Raw genomic sequence first — 26518 nt, 5'->3', positions numbered from 1 at the left:
CAGCTCGGTGCTTTGTGACCCCCTGGAGGGGTGGGATAGGGAGGGTGGGAGGGAGGGAGACGCAAGCGGGAAGAGATATGGGAACATATATATATATATATAACTGATTCATTTTGTTGTGAAACTGAAACTAACATACCATTGTAAAGCAATTATACTCCAATAAAGATGTTAAAATGAAAAAAAAAATTACTTCTTCTCTTCAATTTTCTGTGTCTCTTACTCCTGTTATTTGGCTCTTGAACCTCCTGGACTGATCCTCTACTGTTTTACCATGTCTGCCTTGTGCTCTAATTTCTGGGAGTTTCCTTCAATTTTTATCTTCCCAGCTTTCTCTTCTATGATTATGTTTTTACTTTACAGGAGCTCTTTTGTTCCTCTGAATGTTCTGTTTTTCCTTTTAATAACATCCTGTTATTTCATGAATTCAAAATCTTATCTTTCTGAAAGGAGTTTGCTCACTTGCTTCTTTCCTCCCTTCTTTCCTTAAATTTTCTTTTCCTAACCTCATCCCTTTCTCTTCCAAATTGCCCTTTTCTGCTTGTTTTGGCCCCCCTCTCTTCTTCTAGGGAACTTCTTCTATGTTTGTCCATGGACTGTCTGCTTATATTTTAAAGTGGGCATTGAATAGCTGATTGGAAGCTCTGTGCTTGTCCGTGGGATTTGTTGGCTGTGGGTTTCACTGTAGGGTGATTTGGCTGAAATATTTGAGTAACCTCCAATGTTAGCACCTTTTGATCTCCCTTTTGGGCTAGTGAGATTCTAAAGAGTAGAAAAACAAGGGTATACATTTGATTGCCATCATTTTGAAAAATCAAGTGTCTGAAAAAGGTTAGTATGTCAAATAATAAGTATAAACTTTCACTTATGTTTTTTAAGTGTAGCTTCCAGCCCTCATCTCTGCCTGGTATTCTTCAGTTCCCAAAGTCCTGTTTTACGTTCTTCAGAAATAAGCCTTCTCTTTGGGGAGTGAGCGTTGTATTCATTCATTCTGCTACACTGAACGGGAGAGGAGAATTCTGGGGAGTCCAACTACTTCTTCAGTACACTTTCAGTCAGTGCTCCAGTTTGTAGCCCAAGCTTCACTTCCACTTCCAGAGGAGTTTAAGCTAGTTTGCTTTTTTCTTTCCTCGCAGCTGGCTTAGTTTGTAACTTAGCATTCCACTAAGGGTCTTGGTTCTTCTGCTTCCCAGGCTTCACGTGTACCTGTTGCTGTCTCCACTCCCATTAACTTTATCTTTATGGATATAAAAGGTCCCTTATGAAGTGTAGCAGAATTTTAGAAGAGAAACAAATGTTTGTGTTCAGTCCTTCATCTTTAACTGGAAGTCCTTTACGTGAGTCATTAAATATTTTAGCTCATTCAGAGATAAGCTTGGATCAGGTAAAGCTAAATGTCTCAGCCTTTTTGTGGCTGTTGTTTTTCATCTGTTTGTGCTATCAGAAAGTTCTTTGAGAATCTGATGAATGTTTCGAACTTCCTCTGAGAAAAAATAATTAAAATAAATACACAGTATTTTGTATACATTTTATTTTTTAGAATTTACATTCTATCAGTTAGGGGTATTCTCTACTGAAATGTTAGTCCCTTCTTTTGTCAAACAATGCTCAGCAACATGAAGGATTGACTTCCTTTATGTAGAATGTAAAACTAAAATTCCACCAAAGATAGCCGTGCCAAACCAGTGACTCCTTTAAAAAAAAGAAAAAGAAAATCCAAATTGGATAAATAAGAAAAATATAATAACAAGCAAGTATAATTCTGTGAAAAGGTAAATTTCAGCAAGAAGACTGCTTTTGGTTTGAATAAAATGTTGACATTGAAACTTGGTTCCACATGACATGAGCACATTTAGAGTGGTGTAAATGTTAATATTTAATATAAGGCTTATCATAAAACAGTATATAGTTAATTGCCTTGTGTGTGAGAGACGCTACTTCCAAGAGTTCAGAAGGATGATAAATACTTTTGATTGGAGTGTTTTATAAAATTTCATATAAGAGGATGTGCTTGACTTGGAGGTTTTGTTTTATTTTTTTTTAAGTTGGGGTAGAGGATATGGTTGCTATCATTTTGGAAGCTTTGGGGAACAAGCCCACATAACTTTTAACTTTCATTTAGAAATTGAGAAATCTGGTTCAAGTTCCTAAATCCTTTTTTATTCTTTTTTTACATTAATCAGGTATTGCATATGAGATATGAACTTGGCCAGTGGTACTGTTCTATCTATTATGGGTTGTATTTTGGTCTTACAGTGTCATATATAATCTTTTACCTGTTGGTAGCTGGTAATTCACTTACTAATCAGACTCCCAAAACATAGAATTTCAGAACAGTAGATGTTCAATATTGTTGTGTATAGCTTTTTTCCTAAGAAAACAGATACTTGGTAGAGCGAGGAATCAAACCCAATGTTTAGGCATTCTTTTTCTTGTTTCCTACAGTTCACTGTCTTGAGATTATATGTTTATTGTATGTGTATGTATTTTGGGTACAAGTTGGTACTCTTATTTATTATCAGAAAATATTTAATTTTTTAGGCGCTATGGGTTTCTTGGTACTTTTGAAGTCTAGATAGATGTGGGTACTCAAACGCATAGTTTTCTAGGATTTCTGTTGCATGAAGGTTTCCCAGATCATTTCAGTAAAATATGGCACTTGGTCCTAATAATGTCTTCTAATAGATACTTTTGTAATTCATATGAGGAAGTTTTCATGGCCAAACCTTATAGGTGATTCTATGAAGGGAAACTGTTAAATGTCATAACTGTTAAAATGACTTTATGAGTATGTGAGAGTAAACTGTTACTTCTTAAAAAAAAAAAAAAAATCCAGGTCCAAGCAGGTAGAGGTCAGTCCTCTCATTCCCAGCTCTTTTTCCTAAGCCAAAATTTTTCTCTCCTTTGGGAGACTCTGTCCCTTTTTACTATTGCCCCTCAGTATTGACTGAGGCAGAGAGCATTCAATTTACCTTCAGTGCCCTCTCTAGAACATGGACATGAGACTTTTCCTACTTAATTTGACATGAGTTAATTGAGATAAGAACTTTTAAACTTTATTAAAGGTAGAGGAACTCCAAGGGGAAATAAACGTAGAGCACAATAGCCAAATACATAATCTAGTCTGTGCCTAGCCTGTGTACAGCTTCATTCATATGGTATAATTCTTGGATTGCCTTCATGTAGTGGACACCATTTAAGCATCCATTATTCCAGATTCCACTCCTGGATGCTGTCCTCCCTGGAAGTCTTCCTTTGAGAGAATGAGGGTCTTCTATAACACAGGAGTGATGAGTTCAGGGATTTTTTTTTTTTTTTTTTTTTTGGCTTGAGTCCTTTCTCTTTTCGGTAATGTAAGAAATGTCTATTTTCTTTATGGAATCTACTCCAGTTCTAGGGGGTGTATGGACTAAGGGTAAAGGCCACATAAGAAATTTATCACATTTATTAGGGATGGAAACGTTGCTTTGTTAAACCACTTCTGTCAAACTAATTAAAAAAAATCTTCCAACACTTATTTAGTATTTGTTTTGGCAGGAAGATAAAGAAACAAATTACTATTTTGGGAAATAGGTATACACAGAAGGACCGTTAATTATGCAGAGTAGCATGTGCTAAGTGCTAAGTGGATGGTAAAGAACTGTTAATGAAGTTTAGTAGAGCACCTTGGGGGAAAGGATTTCTGGGAAAGATAGGACCCAAATCTGACATTTCAGGAAGGATGTAACTGTGCAAGGATGGGAGGAAGTTAAGGAAGGGGAGGGCACAATTTTAAAAATAATTCATTGTCTAAATTATGGTAGACGAAATACTCCTGCTTTTTTTTTTTTTTTAAATATTTATTTGTTTGGCTGCGCTGGGTCTTAGCTGCGGCACGCGGGATCTTCATTGCCGTGTGCGGGATCTTTTAGTCGAGGCATGCGGGATCTAGTTCCCTGGCCAGGGATCGGACTCGAGCGCCCTGCATTGGGAGCACAGAGTCTTAGCCACTGGACCACCAGGGAAGTCCCAACAGTCCTGCTTTTGATTTTAGACTATATTAGAATCAGTTAGTACAAATGTTCAGTACGATAAGTGTTTTTTCCTTCACCTTTATATTTCTAAGTTACTTGTTATTTGAAAAAATGAAGCTATATTCTTTGAGGACCTATTGTTTCCTACTGTGCTGTCAATTTTGTTTATAAATATGTAATATAGGTGGGCTAGATTGTAAGCTGAGGACAGCTTTGAAGTAAGTTGGTCCCTCTTACTTGATTGATGAGAACAAATCAGCCAGTCTGCCAGCAAAGGCAAGGGAACTAGAACTTTAAATTCAAAAGAATTTTTAAAACACAATGCTTCAGATAATTTTTCTTGTTCTTTGTCAGAGTTTATCATCAAAATAAATGATTAGCCAAGTGCACTATGTTTAATGTTTTTAGGAATAGTAGAGAGTTTTATCCAGGGAATCGGGTGTTTTGTAAGTCGAGATTAGCTTTTGTTCTTCTCCAGCAACTATGAATCCACTTCTTTAGATGAAGTCTATTCCCTAGATATGTTTAGGGGGAAAGGGAGAAAAAAGCCTCTGTTATATGGATCATTTGACTTAAGGAGTAGAGATGACTTTGAGTGAGCTAAAGAGGGGTTTAGAAAACGGGAACCTAATACTCAGTTTTGAAAGTGTTTCATCTGGTGATGAGTAGTGTTAGTATCTTAGTATGTGCTTTTGCATGTATTTGACCTTATTTTGAACATTATAGTAATATTTCAATTTGAGTATTTAAACAGCCCTTTAAGTTTCGTTTAACCTAATTTTGGCTTGTTATGTGTAAAGATTGCCCACCCTCTTCCCTCACCCCCTTTCAGAGTTGGTTTGTAAGCAAGCTCAAAGGTATCAGAGTCTTTTAATGTGGAGGCTTATTCCAGAAAAAAATGTCAACTCCAAATCTACCTATCTAAATTTTAGGGCCTCTAGAATTTTTTCCCCAGATTTGTTCTTCTCAATGAAAAGCAGTTATTATCAGTTTGGTTTGCTACTTGTTTAGGCAAGAAGGGCATGACACATCTTTGAGTTCCCAAATCTGTGATTCTAAGATAAGTAGACAGTGGACATCTCAGTAGGAAATAATGTTATTCTTAGAATTTCAGTGCTTCTGCTTTGCTCCTTGAAATGCTCATGTACACACACACACACACACACACACACACACACACACACAACCATACCAAATTAATTGTGCTCTTACTCTTCTTCTGGTCTTTGTATATGCTGGCTATTTCCTTCTCCCACTTGCACCTTTTAGGTCTCAGCTTAGGCTTCTTCCTTTGGAAAAATTATAACTACATAAGACTTTTTTGATACCTCTTCTTGGCATACCTGTATTTATCCCATTATAGCCCCTGTATCACAGTGTGCCTTCAAAACCTGTGCACTGGTCTTTGTCTTCCACCAGACTATACATTCCTTTAGAGATGGGGGGCATCTTATTCCTAGTACTTAATACAGTGCCTGGCAGGTAGTAGGCAGTCAGAAAATGCTTGAGTGAGTGTCTAATGTACTGTTGTTAAAGTACGTTTAAGGTATTCCTGTGGCAAATACAAGTAGGTATGATTTATTGCTGTATTTTATGTACTGATTCTGAATGAAAAATTTTAGAATCAGCCCAGAATTGAATGCTATATACACACATGTGAAACCTTTTAAGTGATTATTAAAAATGTGATTACTTAAGGTGATTATAGCAAACTACTTAAATAAAAAAGACAGCCAGTAGTCCCCAGTCTTCCGTGTATAACTCCTTTTAAAATACCATTTCTCAGGTGCTTACTTTATAGTACAATTACTGTGTTCCATTGATTAAGCAAGTAAATAATAACATTATGCTGCTGTGAGTTCAGTAATGTATTTATCTCAAAGAAGGCAATGGAAAAAGACATGTGCAGAGAATATTGCTCATTCAGTCTTTAGACAGTGCTTGCTATGCATATATTCTCTCTCAGTCTTGTAAAACCTCTTAGGCCCGCAAAGTTGTATAGACCAAGTGGTCTCTACAGGGAGTATGCAGGACCATCCATCAATTGTCTTTCATCTTGAAAAAGGCAAATTACATTTAATATAGTGATTGACACTGGCTTCCCCACACTGTTAGTATGTCAAATGGGCTGGTGAGAGATCCTAAGGAACGGTAGAATTTTTACTTCCTCACTTGTATTCATTGCTGTATCACATTGAAGTTTACATGTGATTACATTGATTTTCCATGTGATCTAGTTTTTTGTTATTGTTGTTCTTGTTTTGGTTTTGTTTTTTTAATTTGTCTTTGGCTGCATTGGGTCTTTGTTGCTGCGCACAGGCTTTCTCTAGTTGCGGCGAGCTACTCTAGTTGCGATGGAGCTACTCTTTGTTGCGGTGTGCGGGCTTCTCATTGTGGTGGCTTCTCTTGTTGTGGAGCACAGGTTCCAGGGGCGCAGGCTTCAGTAGTTGCAGCATCCGGGCTCAGTAGTTGTGGCTCACGTGTTCTAGAGCGCAGGCTCAGTAGTTGTGGCTCGCAGGCTCTAGAGTGCAGACTCAGTAGTTGTGGCACACGGCTTAGCTGCTCCGCGGCATGTGGGATCTTCCCGGACCAGGGCTCGAACCTGTGTCCCCTGCGTTGGCAGGTGGACTCCCAACCACTGAGCCACCAGGAAAGTCCCTCCATGTGATCTAGTTTTAACTAAACAGTCTTCAAAAAATGAGCAAGTGACTGTAAAAGATTCCTATCAAAACATTAGATTGATTTTAATTATAATAGAGCACATACAAGCACACAGTGTAAAAAATGTTAGAACTCCTAATCCCAGTATGGGCTCTTATTATGGGGTAAAACCTATAATATAATCAGATCTCAAATATCAACCTCTCAAAATTTGAGATTGTCAAAGATTATTTGAAATGTGGATCTCTATTTACTGTTGTTGAAACCATAGCTTGCCTAAGTGTATAGTGTGCTTGACGTATGGCTAAATCATAGTATAAAATCATAGCAAATTAGCAAGACATTTTAAAAATTGCATTCGGAGGGTAAAAACTAACCTTTATGAGTTTTTCCCCCCCAGAGGTGTTTGATAGAGCCATATAATATTCAATACAGTAACTACAAAGTTTCACTAAATTTAATTATAAATGTTTACAAGGCCCTTTGAGGTTTCTTGCTGAGTAGTAAAAGACAAAGCATACCACTGGGGAAACACTAGTTTTTCCTGCCTTGGTCAAAATGACTGAAATAATACGTAGAATATGTGGCCCCAAATTAAAATACATTCCTTTGTCATCACATGCCTTTGAAACATGTAGTAATCATTGCCAAGTTGAAGAAACCAGTGTGAGAACTATTACACATGGGAGATTTAAGATTGACTAAAATATAGGTGTTTGTAACATATGTTCCTCTTAGTATTTGCTAAATTTTGTTTCGGTAATAAAGTCTGTTTTTTGGGGGGGAGTGAAGAGTAGAAGCAAAGAGATACTAGACAGATGTATATTCTCAACAGTAAATGCTTCTTTAATAAAGATAACCTTTTTTGGAAGAAAAATCATAGTCACTTAAGGTGAAAATTGTTCACTGCAACATTCATAGGAAAATTACTGCAGCAAAGAAATTGAACCAGGAGTTCAGAGCTATTAGGGTGTCATCAGTGTAGTTAACTTTATAAAAACAAGACCTTTAACTTTAAGATTCAGTGAGCTATTTACAGTGGTGATGCCAAAATATGCAGACGCTCAAGCCCCCTATAAATGGTGTGGTATTTGTATACAACCTATGCACAACCTCCCCATGTACTTTAAATTATCTCTAGATTACCTAATACAATGTAAATCCCATGTACAAGTTGCTGGTGCAAGGCAAAGTCAAGTTTTGCTTTTTGGAACTTTCTGGAATTTTTTTTCCCTGAGTATTTTCAACTTGTGGTTGGTTGAATCTGAGGGTGTGGAGCCAGCTGATACTGAGGGCTTACTGTGAATGAAATGAGAAATGACCAAGAAGGTACAGTCTGCCACATAGAGTTTTGATGATTATCTCATAGCAAAGTTTTTTGCTTTTGAAGAGTTAGAGAACTTAAAATAGTAATTGCTAATTCCTATGCAGATATTTTTGGATAAAAGAAAATACACTCTTAATCATGCCATTCAAGATGAAGCTTACTTACTAAGAAAGTAATTGTCTTAAAGAAAGTAGTGTTAGTGAAAGAAGGGTTGAGAAACAAATGTTTGGAGATGGTTTGTTTTGTGATTTTTGTTGGGGGAAAAAAGATCTATATAAACTTTAAGCACTTGGGAATTTAGGTATATGTTCTAGGAAAACACATATGTGCACCACGATTGTTCAAAACAGCTCTGTTTTATACTTTAAAAAAATGAGAAATAACTCATATTGATAGTGGAATGGATAAAAATTGTGGTACAAACATACAGTGGCATATAGTGAATGAACTACAGCTCTATACATCAATGTAAATGAAATACAGTGTTGAGCTGGAAAAAAAAAGTACTAGAGTAAAACATACTGTATTTTACATCAGTGTAAGGTGTCAAACATATAAAACTAAACAACCACACATGAATATGGTTAAACTAGAAGAAATACTAATTTTAAAATTCAGGATAATAGGAGGCTTCAGTGGTCTTGATAATGTTCTATTTCTTAAACTGTATGGTAGTTTTAGTACTCTTTAGCTGTGTGTATACATTATATAAAATATGTATGATATTTCATGATGTTTAAAGAATTAAATCATTATGGGACAACCGTAACTTTAAAATGAGATCAATATTGAACGTAAAAAAATTTTTACTGATTTGTGAAAGAATGCAGTCGCAGTTACAGCCAACAGGTGTGCTGGTGACCGAAGCTCAGTCAATTAGATACTTAGATACCTGTTTCCCAAACCTTGAATCTTGAGAAAGTGACTTTCAGAAAGCAATTAGACGGAACGTAGAAGATCACTGCAGCAGCAGGCAAGGCTGTTCTTGGTGTAACTTTCACAGTGTTTGGCTGCCCAGCCTCAGGGCTCCTTTGTTTCCTGATGGTTTTCCAAGCTGGCGTTCCAGGCTCCCTTTGATTCTTAGGGTCTCCAATAGCTTTCTATTGAAGACCCCTCCTTCCTTCTCTCTTTATCCCTAAATTAAAAACAAATTTGGAAATAGAAATTTCCAAACTATTTTTAAAACTCTTCTAAATGAGGAACTCTTGTGAATTTTGAGCCCATTTCTTGAAATGTGAAACAGCAGAACCTTAATTCGAAGAACATCAAGATAAGGGAAATGATAACAAATTTTTTTTTTATAATTGGTAGTTGGGATTGAAGAGTGGGTGATAAATACAGTCAACAATTCAGTTTCATTTGCGTTTAGCTATCTTTATAAGGGTGTTTTTTTTTTCAGGTGAAATAAGCATTAAAAACAATCTAAATTAAAATGTGCTTAGAACTAGGCTTTCAAATCATTTTATCAAAATATCAAACCAATGTGCTAACAAATAAGCATATTCTATTACATTGTTCTCAATACAAAATATAATTTTTTTATCATACTTGAATGAAATTAATTTTTAGGTCTGAGTAAAATCTTGTCCTTCCAAAATTCCTTTTTATAAATATCTGTGTTTGTAATTTATTAGTACAGTATTATATATAACTCATGAAAATTTATAGAATTGCTGTAATTTATAAATATTATATATGGTGGTTCATTGGGTTTTTAGGAATAGGAATATTTAGTTTTATTGTAAAGCTAGGTAATGGTTACAGCTGAAAAAGATATCTCACAAAGATACCTAGATCCAAATGAAAGTCAGTTGATCTAGACTAGTGTGTCTCAAAATGTGATTCTTTAGTCACCAGCAGGCTTTTTTGAAGATCCCATCCGAGATCTACTGGAAAAAAAAAAATTGAGGGTGTGGGGATAGGGCCATGGAATTTGCATTTTGAGCAAATAATAACAGCAAACATTTTATGGTGTTTACTGTGTCTCAGGAACTGTTCTAAGCACTATATGTTAACTCATTCTTCACTGCAACCCTGTCAGGTGTAGGTACTATTGTTATTATTCCCATTTGACAGAGAAGGAATTTGAGGTACCAGTGACTAGGAAACTCAAGATCACACAGCTAGCAAGTGTTAGGGCCAGGATTGTATGTGGAAAACGTACCAGGCATTCTCATCCCCACTGTTCCAGTCCAAGTCATTTGAAATTGGAAAAGCTTTATTCTAAAGTAATAGTAAAGCTGAGAGGGAGGGTGATGCATAGTGGTACTTTACAGTTCTCTCTGTGGGCTTTAAGTCTTTGTCAGCCAGCACTGAGTAAAAGCTGTCCTGATGTTACTTCATGGATTGTGAAACACGCAATATTAAGTAGTATGTTCTTCAGCACATCATTAAAGTTATATTTGTTTTTATGGGTTAATGGGCTTCAGTCAATCCAAGTAAAGTTTTTTATTTGATGTGCAGTAAAACCTAAGTAAAATCACATGTTTGTAAAACTGAGATTTTATGTTTTAATTAATTTGGGGGGTTGTCTTCAGGATTACTGGGGGGAAAATACTTGATTACAACACTTGCTTTTGGAAGTCTTTCTAAAATATATTAGCATGCTTTTCTACCTTAGTAGATTGAACAAGATGTTGCATCGTTCTGAGTATTCTCACTCCTGTGGCTTATATATTGAACCCTAGAGTTATAAATTGAATTAAAAAAAAAAAAAACTTAACCAGGTTTTGTTTCTTGGTTTCCTTTCTCCTAGAATGGTGGTTCTCAACTTGCTCTACGGACAAATCACCAGGGAGGCATTTTTAAAAAGATATTGATATCTGGGTCCCATCCCCAGAGACTCTAATGTGCTAGGATTGAGAAACTACTATTCTAGAAGAAGGGTATACGGGGACATTTTCTTGGTTTCTTTTTTGTTGTTGTTCCAGTAAATTTTGATAATACTGAAAAATATACTTGATCAGGAGTTACTAGAAAATAGATAAAATATTGTATATAAATGCTCTATCAAATTTAAACATGTAACACCTACAATTTTTTTTTCCTTTCAGATTCATTACTAAACATGGGTGCATTTTTGGATAAACCCAAAACTGAGAAACATAATGCTCATGGTGCTGGGAATGGTTTACGTTATGGCCTGAGTAGCATGCAAGGATGGAGAGTGGAGATGGAAGATGCACACACAGCTGTCGTAGGTATTCCTCACGGCTTGGAAGACTGGTCGTTTTTTGCAGTTTATGATGGTCACGCTGGATCCAGAGTAGCAAATTACTGCTCAACACACTTATTAGAACACATCACTAATAATGAAGACTTTAGGGCAGCTGGAAAATCAGGATCTGCTCTTGAGCCTTCAGTGGAAAACGTCAAGAATGGTATCAGAACTGGCTTTTTGAAAATTGATGAATACATGCGTAACTTTTCAGATCTCAGAAATGGCATGGACAGGAGCGGTTCAACTGCAGTGGGAGTTATGATTTCACCTAAGCATATTTACTTCATCAACTGTGGTGATTCACGAGCTGTTCTGTATAGGAATGGACAAGTCTGCTTTTCTACCCAAGATCACAAACCTTGCAACCCAAGGGAGAAAGAGCGAATCCAAAATGCAGGAGGCAGCGTAATGATACAGCGTGTTAATGGTTCATTAGCAGTATCTCGTGCTCTGGGGGACTATGATTACAAGTGTGTTGATGGCAAGGGCCCAACAGAACAACTTGTTTCTCCAGAGCCTGAGGTTTATGAAATTTTAAGAGCAGAAGAGGATGAATTTATCATCTTGGCTTGTGATGGGATCTGGGATGTTATGAGTAATGAGGAGCTCTGTGAATTTGTTAAATCTAGGCTTGAGGTATCTGATGACCTGGAAAATGTGTGCAATTGGGTAGTGGACACTTGTTTGCATAAGGTATGTAAGTCTTTTTTGTTATAATTAAAATGCCCTATTAATTTTGAAAAGACATGGTAAGTAAAATTAAGCAAACTTAGTTTTAAGGCTTTTAATATTTTCATTAGGGAAGACCTATATATTTAAAAATTATTTTCTTCACCAGAAATGAAACCTTTTTTTTTGGTTGCCGTCCTCATTTGTCTTAATCTTCTAATTTGCAAATTAAGTTTAATAAATTTGTGGCATTTGTTGTCATTTAAATAATTTATGGCTTTTTGTTGTGGCAGAGGCATCTATACACATTTGTGACTTTTGATTAAAATTCTCAACATTGGTAGTAGCCGTCCTGTTTTTTTTTTTTGCAGCGGGGGGCCGCACTGTGAGGATTGTGGGATCTCAGTTCCCCGACCAGGAATTGAACCCAGGCCCCGGTAGTGAAAGCCCAGAATCCTAACCACTAGGCCACCAGGGAACTCCTGGCAATAGCTGTCTATGCAGCAGTTTCATAAAAAAACATGTAGAGAGGGTATGATTCTATATTAGATATACAAAAGATCAAGAGCCACATAGTATTGGAAGATACACCAGAAGCCTAGACTAAGTAAAGTTTTGTAATTTAGTTCTGAGCTCACTAGCAGCTAAGACAAAAACTGAAGTAAGAGTTGTATATTTCTTATTCTGTAGTAAAAGAAGCTTTTTCCTAGCATAAAATCTAAAAGGAATTTACATGTGACTGTATATAAATAATATATGACATGGTAGATAATATTTTTAGAGGAGATAATCAGAATTCTTTTCATACAGATGTTTTTATCATTACTGATTAAAAAACCAAAGACTAATATAAAGTGCAATCTTGTTAAGAATTCCTTTGGAACACAAAAGTTTAATTTACATTTGCAATATTTTATGAATCTTAACTTGATACAATAATAGGGAAGAAAATACAGATAATTAGCAGTTTCCTTGGATGTCTTTAAAATGTTCAGTAGTTTCAACTGGGTTTTTGACAGTGTCTACATAGCAGTCAATTAAAATTTTAGTTATCTGGCCAGTGCCTAAAATATGTAAGTATTCTGTGACTCTGAAAGGCTATCAAGACAAAACCAACCTTTGGTTATGTGATGCAAAGGTTTTGCCTTACTTGTTCTGTCTAGATTAGAGCCACTCTATTTCCTCACCATGTAAAATGCTGGGGAAGATACAGGCATAGCCAAAAAGTTTTTCAAAGGATCTCTGAGTCTATGGAAATGCCCAGGTTTTGTTGAAGTATCTACTTCTTTTCCATAGAATGGGAAGAGACAACTTCAAAAAGAGAAAATGTAAGGGCTGGTGTTTCCAGCTTTTTTCTGAAAGGATTTTAATGATGGTATCTCTAGCTCTTCTGTTTTTTGTTTATTTGTTTTTGTATTGTATCCTTTTTGCTTCTCTAGATGAATTAAACACAGAAATATTGATGGTTGTCAGTGCTGGAACAGTACGTGGTTCTAAAGATGTCTATCTCCTTGGACTCTATATGGAGAGCATCTGACCTGCAGCTTTTTGAGACAAAAGCAAGCATATGTTTTTGCCTAACTAGGAAGTGAAAACAACATTTTTCCCGATTATTAAAAAAAAAAAAAGTTATTGAAAAGCAAGCCAGATAATACAGAATATATATATTTTTAAAATTTATATAATACAGAATATGTAAAGAACACTCAAAAATTTTGCCACCCACCTAAGTGGGCTATCTTCATAATTGCAGTATTTATTTTTTCAGTTTTTTGCCTGCCTCTGAATGTGTATACTTTTATAAAAATGAGATCATTATATTTGTTATTCTGTAGTCTGCTTTTTCATTCAACAATATATTGTAGAAAGATCTCCATGTCTGTATGTATCTATCAAAATCATATTTCATGGTTGCATAGTGGAGTGTCATGTAGTTTTGAGGGAATAGCCAGAAATCTATTAGATCTGTAATTTGGAGTAAAGAAAGAAGTTTATATTGTGGATAAACTGCACTCTGCCTTCCATTGAAAGGATGTTAGTTTTCAGGAATTTTGACCCAACCCTTCTGAATGGGGTTTGAATGATTCTGGTGGTATATCTTCATTTGATAGGTTTCATCAGTTTAAATTGATTATTTTTTTTTGTTGATGGTGTTAAAAGATTCTAGGCAGAATCCCAGAATCTCAGAAATGATAAATGATAGTCATAGAGGGACAAGGGGTTGGAACACCAGCCTCTTCATTTAACTTAGTTGAATGAAGTTGGCCATCGTAGTTCCCTTTGAATGAAGTTGCATTTAAATTGAAATCAGTTTTGAGAAGCTTAGTTAGCTGTTTTGTGTTGAAACACAGCAGACATATGAATTTTTTGAACTGCCACATGCTACTTATGGAATTAGATAAGCTTCTTATCCATTCCTGTTTTTCTGACTCCATAATTTTGTCATTCCACTTGTTTGTATTGTAAAACCAAGGGTTAGCAATATTATAAAACAATAGGATTAAAATAGAACATATGATTGCTTTGAATTTAGTCTGAAAGACTGAATTTAAATTTTAAAATCCATGGAAAGCAGGTAGGCCAGTGCTAGCCGTTAGCAATTGCTCAGTAGGTGTTAGCTGCCTTTTTTTTTTAATGGTGGAATAAATTTATTTTTTTAAAAAAAGTTTTAATTTTTTTATTGGAGTATAGTTGATTTACAGTGTTGTTAGTTTCTGATGTACAGCAAAGTGAATCAGTTATATATATCCACTCTTTTTTAGATTCTTTTCCCATATAGATCATTATAGAGTATTAAGAAGAGTTCCCTGTGCTATACAGTAGGTCCTTATTAGTTATCTATTTTATATATAATAGTGTATATATGTCAGTCCCAATCTCCCAATTTATCCCTCCACTCCACCTTTCTCCCTTGGTAACCGTAAGTTTGTTTTCTACATCTGGGACTCAATTTCTGTTTTGTAAATAGGTTCATTTGTACCATTTATTAAGATACCACATATAAGTGCTATCATATGATATCTGTCTTTCTCTGTCTGACTCACTTCACTTAGTATGACAATCTCTAGGTCCAGGTGTTAGCTGCTTTAAGAGAAAAGATAGAGTAGATCCGGTTTTTAAGTAGGTTTTTTAAAGATATTTTCCTGATAATAGATTTAAATTAAGTGTTGGGAATTCCCTGGCGGTCCAGTGGTTATGACTTGGCACTTTAACTGCCAGGCCCCAGTTCGATCCCTAGTCAGGGAACTAAGATCACGCAAGCTGCATGGCGCAACCAAGCAAGAAATAAATAAATAAAGTAAAATAAAAAATAAATAAATGAATTAAGTGTTAAAATTTTTCTAACACTTCTAACGTTTGTCATTCCCTAATAGTTTACAGGGACTTTTATATGTTAACTCATGAACTCTTGGGAGATTATGATAACCATCAAAATCACAACAGTATAAAAAAATTGCTTTTTATGAGCCAAATGCAGTATACTCTAAGCACTTTACACATACTTTAATTTATTTTTCACAACAACCATAAAAGGTAGTTAGCATTATTATTGTTAAAGATAGTCATTTTTCAGAGTTGCTATTTAACAATATGAAGCTACAAGTGTTGGATGACTCTGGTCAGGTATTACCCTATTTAGATGATTAACTCTAGGGAAGAATGGTCCCCAAGAAAGCAGCTTCCCCATTTTACTGCCACTGCTGCTAGCATTCGTGGTGTTTATGCTAACTAATATCAGGTCACATAGAATATGTGACAGCTGTTTGCATAGCCTTTCATAACTTATAGATCACACTCATTTATCCTCATAGTAACCTTCTCAGGTGAAAAAAATTAAAATTTTAATTTCCAATTTGCAAGTAAGGAAATGGAGGTTTGTCATTAAAAGACTTTAAGAAAAATAAAGAAAAGGAAGAAAGAAAAGCTGTAAGTCAGATATTTGGTGAGTTTTGAAGCAGAGTCTAGAATCCAAGTTTTCTGACTTAAGTTTTGTATATATGTCGCCAAACTTTCCCAGAGGATTTGATGAAAAATTTTTTCCTAAGGGAAACATTAAGACTTTCCTTTTCTTTTTTCAATAATTACAAGATTAAAGAATTTTTAAACAAATGCAGTGATGTTTGAAGTAAAGTTATTAATCTTTATGTCCCTCCTTGTCAGTCTCATTCCCCTTAGGTAACCACTGTTTACAGTTTGCTATATATCCTTCCAAATAATTCTCTGTGTTTATTCATACAAATAGAAGTATAAAAACAAGGTTTTCTTTCCTTTTTAAAAAAATTTTTTTATATTTTATTTATTTTTTTATTCAGCAGGTCCTTATTAGTCATCAGTTTTATACACATCAGTGTATACATGTCAATCCCAATCGCCCAATTCATCACACCACGACCCCCCACTCCCCCGCCGCTTTCCCCCCTTGGTGTCCATACGTTTGTTCTCTACATGTGTGTCTCAATTTCTGCCCTGCAAACCGGTTCATCTGTACCATTTTTCTAGGTTCCACATATATGCGTTAATATACGATATTTGTTTTTCTCTTTCTTACTTACTTCACTCTGTATGACAGTCTCTACATCCATCCACATCTCAACAAATGACCCAATTTCGTTCCTTTTTATGGCTCAGTAATATTCCATTGTATATATGTACCACATCTGCTTTATCCATTCATCTGTCGATGGGCATTTAGGTTGCTTCCATGACCTGGCTATTGTAAATAGAGCTGCAGTGAACACTGGGGTGCCTGTAGACACCTGAATTATGGTTTTCTCTGGATATATGCCCAGTAGTGGGATTGCTGGGTCATATGGTAATTCTTTTTTTAGTTTTTTTAAGGAAACTCCATACTGTTCTCCATAGTGGCTGTATCAATTTACATTCCCATCAACAGTGCAAGAGGGTTCCCTTTTCTCCACACCCTCTCCAGCATTTGTTGTTTGTAGATTTTCTGATGATGCCCATTGTACCTAGTGTGAGGTGATACCTCACTGTAGTTTTGATTTGCATTTCTCTAATAATTAGTAACGTTGAGCAGCTTTTCATGTGCTTCTTGGCCACCTGTATGTCTTCTTTAGAAAAATGTCTATTTAGGTCTTCTGCCCACTTTTGGATTGGGTTGTTTGTTTTTTTTAATATTGAGTTGCATGACCTGTTTATATATTTTGGAGGTTAATCCTTTGTCCATTGATTCGTTTGCAAATACTTTGTTCCATTCTGAGGGTTGTCTTTTCATCTCGTTTATGGTTTCCTTTGCTGTGAGAAAGCTTTGAAGTTTCATTAGGTCCCATTTGTTTATTTTTGGTTTTATTTCCATTACTCTAGGAGGTGGATCAAAAGAGATCTTGCTGTGATTTATGTCAAAGAGTGTTCTTCCTATGTTTTCCTCTCAGAGTTTTATAGTGTCCGGTCTTACATTTAGGTCTTTAATCCATTTTAAGTTTATTTTTGTGTATGGTGTTAGGGAGTGTTCTAATTTCATTCCTTTACATGTGGCTGTCCAGTTTTCCCAGCACCACTTATTGAAGAGACTGTCTTTTCTCCATTGTATAACCTTGCCTCCTTTGTCATAGATTAGTTGACCATAGGTGTGTGGGTTTATCTCTGGGCTTTCTATGTTGTTCCATTGATCTGTGTTTCTGTTTTTGTGCCAGTACCATATTGTCTGATTACTGTAGCTTTGTAGTATAGTCTGAAGTCAGGGAGTCTGATTCCTCCAGCTCCGTTTTTTTCCCTCAGACTGCTTTGGCTATTCAGAGTCTTTTGTGTCTCCATACAAATTTTAAGATTTTTTGTTCTAGTTCCATAGAAAATGCCATTGGGGCTTCCCTGGTGGCGCAGTGGTTGAGAGGCTGCCTGCCAATGCAGCCGCCTGCCAATGCAGCTTCCGGTCTGGGAAGATCCCACATACCACGGAGTGGCTGGGCCCGTGAGCCGTGGCCGCTGAGCCTGTATGTCCAGAGCCTGTGCTCCGCAACGGGAGAGGCCACAACAGTGAGAGGCCCGCGTACCGAAAAAAAAAAAAAAGTGCTGTTGGTAATTTGATAGGGATTGCATTGAATCTGTAGATTGCTTTGGGTAGTATAGTCATTTTCACAATATTGATTCTTCCAATCCAAGAACATGGGGTATCTCTCCATCTGTTGGTATCATCTTTAATTTCTTTCATCAGTGTCTTATAGTTTTCTGCATACAGGTCTTTTGTCTCCCTAGGTAGGTTTATTCCTAGGTATTTTATTCTTTTTATTGCAATGGTAAGTGGGAGTGTTTCCTTAATTTCTCTTTCAGATTTTTCATCATTAGTGTATAGGAATGCAAGAGATTTCTGTGCATTAATTTTGTATCCTGCAACGTTACCAAATTCATTGATTAGTAGTTTTTTGGTGGCATCTTTAGGATTCTCTATATATAGTGTCATGTCATCTGCAAACAGTGACCATTTTACTTCTTTTCCAATTTGTATTCCTTTTATTTCTTTTTCTTCTCTGATTGCTGTGGCCAGGACTTCCAAAACTATGTTGAATAATAGTGGTGAGAGTGGACATCCTTGTTTTGTTCCTGATCTTAGAGGAAATGCTTTCAGTTTTTCACCATTGAGAATGATGTTTGCTGTGGGTTTGTCATATATGGCGTCTATTTTGTTGAGGTAGTTTCCTTCTATGCCCACTTTCTGGGGAATTTTTATCATAAGTGGGTGTTGAATTTTGTCAGAAGCTTTTTCTCCATCTATTGAGATCATCATATGATTTTTCTTCTTCAGTTTATTAATATGGTGTATCACATTGATTGATTTGCTTATATTGAAGAATCCTTGCATCCCTGGGAAAAATCCCACTTGATGATGGTGTATGATCCTTTTAATGTGTTGTTGGATTCTGTTTACTTTTTGCATCTATATTCATCAGTGATGTTGGTCTGTAATTTTCTTTTTTTGTAGTATCTTTGTCTGGTTTTGGTATCAGGGTGATGGTGGCCTCATAGAATGAGTTTGGGAGTGTTCCTTCCTCTGCAATTTTTTGGAAGAGTTTGAGAAGGGTGGGTGTTAGCACTTCTCTAAATGTTTGATAGAATTCACCTGTGAAGCCATCTGGTCCTGGGCTGTTTGTTGAAAGATTTTTAATCACAGTTTCAATTTCATTACTTGTGATTGGTCTGTTCATATTTTCTATTTCTTCCTGTTTCAGTCTTGTAAGGTTATACGTTTGTAAGAATTTGTCCATTTTTTCCAGGTTGTCCATTTTACTGGCATAGAGTTGCTTGTAGTAGTCTTTTAGGATGCTTTGTATTTCTGTGGTGTCTGTTGTAACTTCTCCTTTTTTATTTCTAATTTTATTGATTTGAGTCCTCTCCCTCTTTTTCTTGATGAGTCTGGCTAATGGTTTATCAATTTTGTTTATCTTTTCCAAGAACCAGCTTTTAGTTCTATTGATCTTTGCTATTGTTTTCTTTGTTTCTATTTCATTTATTTCTGCTCTGATCTTTATGATTTCTTTCCTTCTCCTAACTTTGGGTTTTGTTTGTTCTTTCTCTAGTTCCTTTAGGTGTAAGGTTAGATTGTTTGAGATTTGTCTTGTTTCTTGATGTAAGCTTGTATAGCTATAAACTTCCCTCTTAGAACTGCTTTTGCTGCTGCCCATAGGTTTTGGATCGTCTTGTTTTCATTTTCATTTGTCTCTAGGTATTTTTTGATTTCCTCTTTGATTTTTTCCGTGATCTCTTGGTTACTTAGTAATGTATTGTTTAGCCTCCATGTGTTTGTGTTTTTTACATTTTTTTCCCTGTAATTCATTTCTAATATCATAGCGTTGTGGTTGGAAAAGATGCTTGATATGATTTCAGTTTTCTTAAATTTACTGAGGCTTGATTTGTGACCCAAGATGTGATCTATCCTGGACGATGTTCTGTGCGCACTTGAGAAGAAAGTGTAATCTGCTGTTTTTGGATGGAATGTCCTATAAATATCAATTAAATCTGTCTGGTCTATTGTGTCATTTAAAGCTTCTGTTTCCTTATTTATTTTCATTTTGGATGATCTGTCCATTGGTGTAAGTGAGGTGTTAAAGTCCCCCGCTATTATTGTGTTACTGTCGATTTCCTGTTTTATAGCTGTTAGCAGTTGCCTTATGTATTGACTTGCTCCTGTGCTGGGTGCATATATAATTGTTATATCTTCTTCTTGGATTGATCCCTTGATCATTATGTAGTATCCTTCCTTGTCTCTTGTAACATTCTTTATTTTAAAGTCTATTTTATCTGATATGAGTATTGCTACTCCAGCTTTCTTTTGATTTCCATTTGCATGGAATATCTTTTTCCATCCCCTCAGTCTGAAGTGGGTCTCTTGTAGACAGCATATATATGGGTCTTGTATTTGTATCCATTCAGCAAGCCTGTGTCTTTTGGTTGGAGCATTTAATCCATTCACGTTTAAGGTAATTATCGATACGTATGTTCCTATGACCATTTTCTTAATTGTTTTGGGTTTGTTTTTGTAGGTCCTTTTCTTCTCTTGTGTTTCCCAGTTAGAGAAGTTCCTTTAGCATTTGCTGTAGAGCTGGTTTGGTGGTGCTGAATTCTCTTAGCTTTTGTTTTTCTGTAAAGCTTTTGATTTCTCCATCAAATCTGAATGAGATCCTTGCCAAGTAGAGTAATCTTGGTTATAGGTTCTTCCCTTTCATCTAGGTATACCATGCCACTCCCTTCTGGCTTGTAGAGTTTCTGCTGAGAAATCAGCTGTTAACCTTATGGGAGTTCCCTTGTATGTTATTTGTCCTTTTTCCCTTGCTGCTTTCAATAATTTTTCTTTGCCTTTAATTTTTGCCAGTTTGATTACTATGTCGGCATGTTTCTCCTTGGATTTATCCTGTATGGGACTCTCTGCGTTTCGTGGACTTGCGTGGCTATTTCCTTTCCCATGTTAGGGAAGTTTTCAATTATAATCCCTTCAAATATTTTCTCTGGTCCTTTCTCTCTCTCTTCTCCTTCTGGGACCCCTATAATGCAAATGTTGTTGCGTTTAATGTTGTTCCAGTGGTCTCTTAGGCTGTCTTCATTTCTTTTCATTCTTTTTTCTTTTATTCTGTTCTGCAGCAGTGAATTCCACCATTCTGTCTTCCAGGTCACTTATCCGTTCTTCTGCCTCAGTTATTCGGCTATTGATTCCTTCTAGTGTAGTTTTCATTTCAGTTATGGTATTCTTCATCTCTGTTTGTTTGTTCTTTAATTCTTCTAGGTCTTTGTTAAACATTTCTTGCATCTTCTCAATCTTTGCCTGCATTCTTTTTCCTGGATCATTTTCACTATCATTTTTCTGAATTCTTTTTCTGGAAGGTTGCCTATCTCCACTTCATTTAGTTGTTTTCCTGGGGTTTTATCTTGTTCCTTCATCTGGTACTTAGCCCTCTGTCTTTTCATCTTGTCTATCTTTCTGTGAATGTGGTTTTTGTTCCACACGCTGCAGGATTGTAGTTCTTCTTGCTTCTGCTGTCTGCCCTCTGGTGGATGAGGCTATCTAAGAGGCTTGTACATATTTCCTGATGGGAGGGACTGGTGGTGGATAGAGCTGACTGTTGCTCTGGTGGGCAGAGCTCAGTAAAACTTTCATCTGTTTGACTGCTGTTGGGTGGAGCTGGGTTGCCTCCATGTTGGTTGTTTGGCCGGAGGCAACCCAACACTGGAGCCTACCTGGGCTCTTTGGTGGGGCTAATGACTGACTCTGGGAGGGCTCACATCCAGGAGTACTTCCCAGAACTTCTGCTGGCAGTGTCCTTGTCCCCACAGTGAGCCACAGCCACCCCCGCCTCTGCAGGAGACCCACCAACACTAGCAGGTAGATCTGGTTCAGTCTCCCCTGGGGTCACTGCTCCTTCCACTGGGTCTCGATGCACAAACTACTTTGTGTGTGCCCTCCAAGAGTGGAGTCTCTGTTTCCCCCAGTCCTGTTGATGTCCTGCAATCAAATCCCACTAGCCTTCGAAGTCTGATTCTCTAGGAATTCCTCTTCCTGTTGCCAGACCCCCAGGTTGGAAAGCCTGACGTGGGGCTCAGAACCTTCACTCCAGTGGGTGGACTTCTGTGGTATAAGTGTTCTCCAGTCTGTGAGTCACCCACCCAGTGGTTGTGGGATTTGATTTTACTGTGTTGCGCCCTTCCTACCATCTCACTGTGGCTTTTCCTTTGTCTTTGGATGTGGGGTATCTTTTTTGGTGAGTTCCAGTATCTTCCTGTTGATGATTGTCCAGCAGCTAGTTGTGATTCTGGTGTTCTCGCAAGAAGGAGTGAGAGCACGTCCTTCTACTCCGCCATCTTGGTTCAGGGCCTCTTCTTTCCTTTTTTTGTTTTTTGCTTTTTACAGAAATGGATCATGTTATGCATGTTACTTTGCCACCTGCTTTGTTTTTCTTAAATCATAAAAGTCAATATTCCTTTAAGTTATTTTTTAAAAATAACAATTTGATTTCCCTTAATTCAATTTATATATCACCTATTAGAAGCTTATTTATTTTGAAACATGAGATATAATACCTGATAGTTGGATTAAGTTAGGGGAAATTAATAACATTTTCCAAAGGCAATATCAATCCAAATTATTGATAAAACATGGAAAATGTACTTAAATTGTATACCCCCAAAATAATTGTTTAGCCCTGAACTCAGGAGTTTTTCCATTATAGTTTTCAGAAAATATGATCATAAATAATGCTACTTTAAAAGTAGACATAGATAATATTAGAGTGGGGTGTGGCTGGGTTTTTTGAAGTATGGAAGAGAAGGATGTAAAAATACAGTATATGTAGTGTAGAAATCCCCCAACTTGCTTTGTTGATGGTGTCTTGAGTATCTCAGTAAGTTTTTTTACAGTGCTACTTAGCCGTATTAATACCTAATAGTTATGAGTATTAAGTAGTTAGAGCCAAACTTAATGAGTATACAAAATAATTAACAAATAATACTCATACATTGAAAAAATGTTTTATTTCATTCTTTTAAAAACTACAGTTACATACTGATGACATGTGTGCACCTGTTGGACAATGCACAACTTCTCAAACCTTGGAATCATTAGGCACTGTCACACTTGTTTCCTGTATCACATTGACTTTTATGAGGACTTGCTTTTTAATCACAGTAACTCCCAGAACCCCAGCTTTGGAAAAATAGGATGTCATTGAGAGGAATATAGTGCTGTCTAATGTTAAAAGTGTGAACTACCTTGAGCTAGTTTGTGAGGTGTCCACAGATGTTGAGTATCACTGTGTCGTCCCCTTCCCCCCGCTGCATTTAAAATATCTCTGAGTGCACTGTGGCATCCTGGGGCTTCTTGGCACACTGTTTAGAACCACGGGTTTGGTATTAGAACCAGACAGCTGGGATTTGAATTATGCTCTGCCACTTAGTGCAAAGCCTGGGTTTGTTCATCTTATAAAATAGAGGTAATAATATCTTCTTCATGGAGTTGCTGAGAGTAAAGCTTTTGGCAAGTGCATGAACAGTATCTGGTTTACAGTCCTCAATAAATTTTAGTTCTATTGATGATGGTTATGAAACGGAGGTAGATATGTATGAAGGGAAATAGAGGTTCAAGCAATAAAGAAATGGTGGGAGAATTGAGTATTCTTGAAAGGAAGTGATGATAGGATGCATCTTTCATGGATGGCTGAAAATTTGGGCTATTCCTTAAGTTTGGCTGGTTTTTGAGCTCTGTGTAAATGAGATAACTGCAGTGAGCTGCAGGTTAAAAAATTTGATTTAAAAAATGAGGAATATTTATGGTTCACTTATCAGATACTCATTTACTAACTTTGGTAGTGTTAGAGATTCTGTTCACAACCTATTTCATATGCTGTGTAAAGACTTGATCCAGAATACTTCTTTGTAACCATGCAGCATTCATCTTTAAAGCTAACAGCATCAAATTATTTAATGATTAATTTTAGATACCCTTACTTATAGCAGGGGCACTGGCTACTTTGATCTATAACTGTCTATTAAAGCTCTCATTCCTTAGAATACTACTGCTGTGCTATTGTCAAAATTAAAAAATGAAAAGGGGCTGAAATAATTAGTTTTAAACATCTGGCTAATTGCCTTAGTTGTTCAACTTGATTTTTTTTTTTGAATCACATTTCAATTCTGGAATTTGCAGAAAATTTATACTGAATATGCAAGGATGATTTATCTCTAGAAAACTGAAGAGGCATAAAGGGAAGTATCTTTTTCAATTGCTGTATAAAAATTACTGAAACACACTCATACTTTGTGTTTAGGGGAAAATCCTCTTTATGTAGAAATAGAAACACCATCATTGAAATCACACGTGCCAAGGTTAACACCTAACATCTAAATTATTTCCTTTAAATATCTTTGGGTACTTAAACTTCTTGAAACTATCTTTTAGTTAATTTTCCAAATGATAAGATGTATGTTTTATAACTTATAAAAATCTAATGGAAACTATATAGATAGATTGATTGATTAGGAATGGCTAAACAATCATGCTGTTGTTAACAAAATAGAGAATGGTTAGAAGAAACTGGATTTCTAAAAACGTAAGGTGTGAATTCTGTTTATTCATGAAATTGCTTTAAAAAATAATCATTGGTATTCAAGTGATGCTTGATTCTTGAATATCTGTGGTATAAAGATTTTGCCTGACCTGAATTTATATGGTAAATCCTGATTCCTGTGGAATGTATTGCTGTTTGGAACCATAGGGTTTATATGTGGGATATGTGTGTGTATATCTTCATATATATATATATATTTTTTTTTTTTTCATATAGCCAGTGTAGTATTTCTAATATTAAGTCATTATGCAAGTTTTGGTGGGTTTCATTAAGGAGTAAAATTCTTTTGGGCCAATTTGGAAATCCTAATTCTTTTTCCAGATATTGAGAACTGGGTTATATACTCATCATGATTCTTTCTACTAAAGCATCAGAATTCTGTGCAGAGGGTTATTCTTTTTGAAGCCTTCTTAAGACCCAGCCTTTAGTGCCTTCAAACTTTGCTCCACTGAGTTTTAGGAGATTGTGGCAGAAGTTTTTCAAGACCGGCCTATCTTTGGCTATGTCATGTGGGTCCCAAAAAGGTGGCAAGTCTTAACCAAACAATGCCTGCCTAGATTCTGGCCATGATGACTGAAAAGACTAGACTAGCATGGGTGTGACCTTGGCTCTTTTCACTTGGGTTGGCAAATCCCACCGCCATTGACTTAGTTTCTTAGAGTGGTGAATAAAATTTTAAAAAGGGAGTTAATGGGCTTCCCTGGTGGCACAGTGGTTGAGAGTCCGCCTGCCGATGCAGGGGACATGGGTTCGTGCCCCAGTCCAGGAAGATCCCACATGCCACAGAGCGGCTGGGCCCATGAGTCATGGCCGCTGAGCCTGCGTCCGGAGCCTGTGCTCCACAACGGGAGAGGCCCCAGCAGTGAGAGGCCCACGTACCGCAAAAAAAAAAAAAGGAGTTAAAAAAATCACTATTCCAAGAACAGTTTCATTCTGTTCTAAAAAAAAACTCAATAAAAGTAATATACCTATAAGAAAACTAGTGAGAAAATGTTTTAAATTTATTGCTTATAGTCTCACGGTAATAGAGTACTATATATTGTTTCCTTTTCCTTTTGTGATGGTGTGATTAAAAAGGCAGCAGTAAAATTTGTCCTTAAATTAGCAGTTTTAGCTACTCTCTACAAATCCTTACACTGTAATTCTGTGTAACAGTCTGATGTCATTTCTTCAAAAGTTATTACATCTGACTACAGTGTATCTCAGTTTGATTGTTTGATAGTGTACCCTCAGAAGAGTTTCCAGTTTAACTTTTCTTCTCTGCTTGTTCATTTTAGTGTCTTGGGTATCCTAATGATCAACAATTTTCAGCCAAGTCAGTTCAATAGAGTTTCAGTAGCACTGCTCTGATGCAGGTTAATTAGCTAGGAAAATAATGTATATTTCTTTGGGAGGATGCATTTGGGGCTTAAGTCACTTTGGGAATATGCAATCTTGAGTGGGAAACAAAGTTTTTAGAAGATTTAATATATGTGAAGATATCTTCATTTCTCAGGTTGTGGAATGGTGGTGGATAAGAAAAGGTACACGGAATCAAAAGTCATAAAATAATTATGATCTATGCATACCTGGAGTCCTTGTTTCTTCAGGGTGTGCTTCAAATAGTTCTTTGGAATGAAAATGAATGTGTTGAAGGTGTACATTCTAGATGATTAAATAAGTAATTGCTTATTGTAATTAAATCTGTTTTGAAGTAAATAATAGAAAGTTGGTAGACTATTGAAGTATAATTTTTCTTTTTCTTTTTTTTAATATACAGGGAAGTCGAGATAACATGAGTATTGTACTAGTTTGCTTTTCAAATGCCCCCAAGGTCTCAGATGAAGCAATGAGAAAAGACTCAGAGTTGGATAAGTACTTGGAATCACGGGTGGAAGGTAAGACAGATGCTTTTTTATTATTATTATTTAGAAGGAAAGGAAGATTATTATTCCTTGTTTATCAAATAGTTCTTTTAAAATTTCCTGCAGCTTTTGGACTAAAAATAAATTATTATTCAGGAATAAGGGAGAGGAAAACCTAGTCTCTTTATCTTCAACATAATTTGCTAATTTGTTTGGGT

General features: G+C 36.2%; 1 protein-coding gene across 2 annotated transcripts in view; it reads left to right on the top strand.

The window, feature by feature from the left end:
• PPM1B (protein phosphatase, Mg2+/Mn2+ dependent 1B) overlaps positions 1 to 26518 on the top strand; it is an 80694-nt gene that overhangs the window by 36134 nt on the left and 18042 nt on the right. For both annotated transcript variants that reach the window (XM_060026703.1, XM_060026702.1), the window contains exons 2-3: positions 11055 to 11914; positions 26216 to 26333. In XM_060026703.1, coding sequence (XP_059882686.1) covers positions 11069 to 11914; positions 26216 to 26333 — 964 coding nt within the window. In that variant the 5' untranslated portion in view covers positions 11055 to 11068. The remainder of the gene's footprint in view (positions 1 to 11054; positions 11915 to 26215; positions 26334 to 26518) is intronic.

Source organism: Delphinus delphis, chromosome 12 (genome assembly GCF_949987515.2).
Source record: "Delphinus delphis chromosome 12, mDelDel1.2, whole genome shotgun sequence".
NCBI classification, from domain to species: domain Eukaryota; kingdom Metazoa; phylum Chordata; class Mammalia; order Artiodactyla; family Delphinidae; genus Delphinus; species Delphinus delphis.
This window is presented reverse-complemented; position numbering and strand designations above follow the sequence as displayed.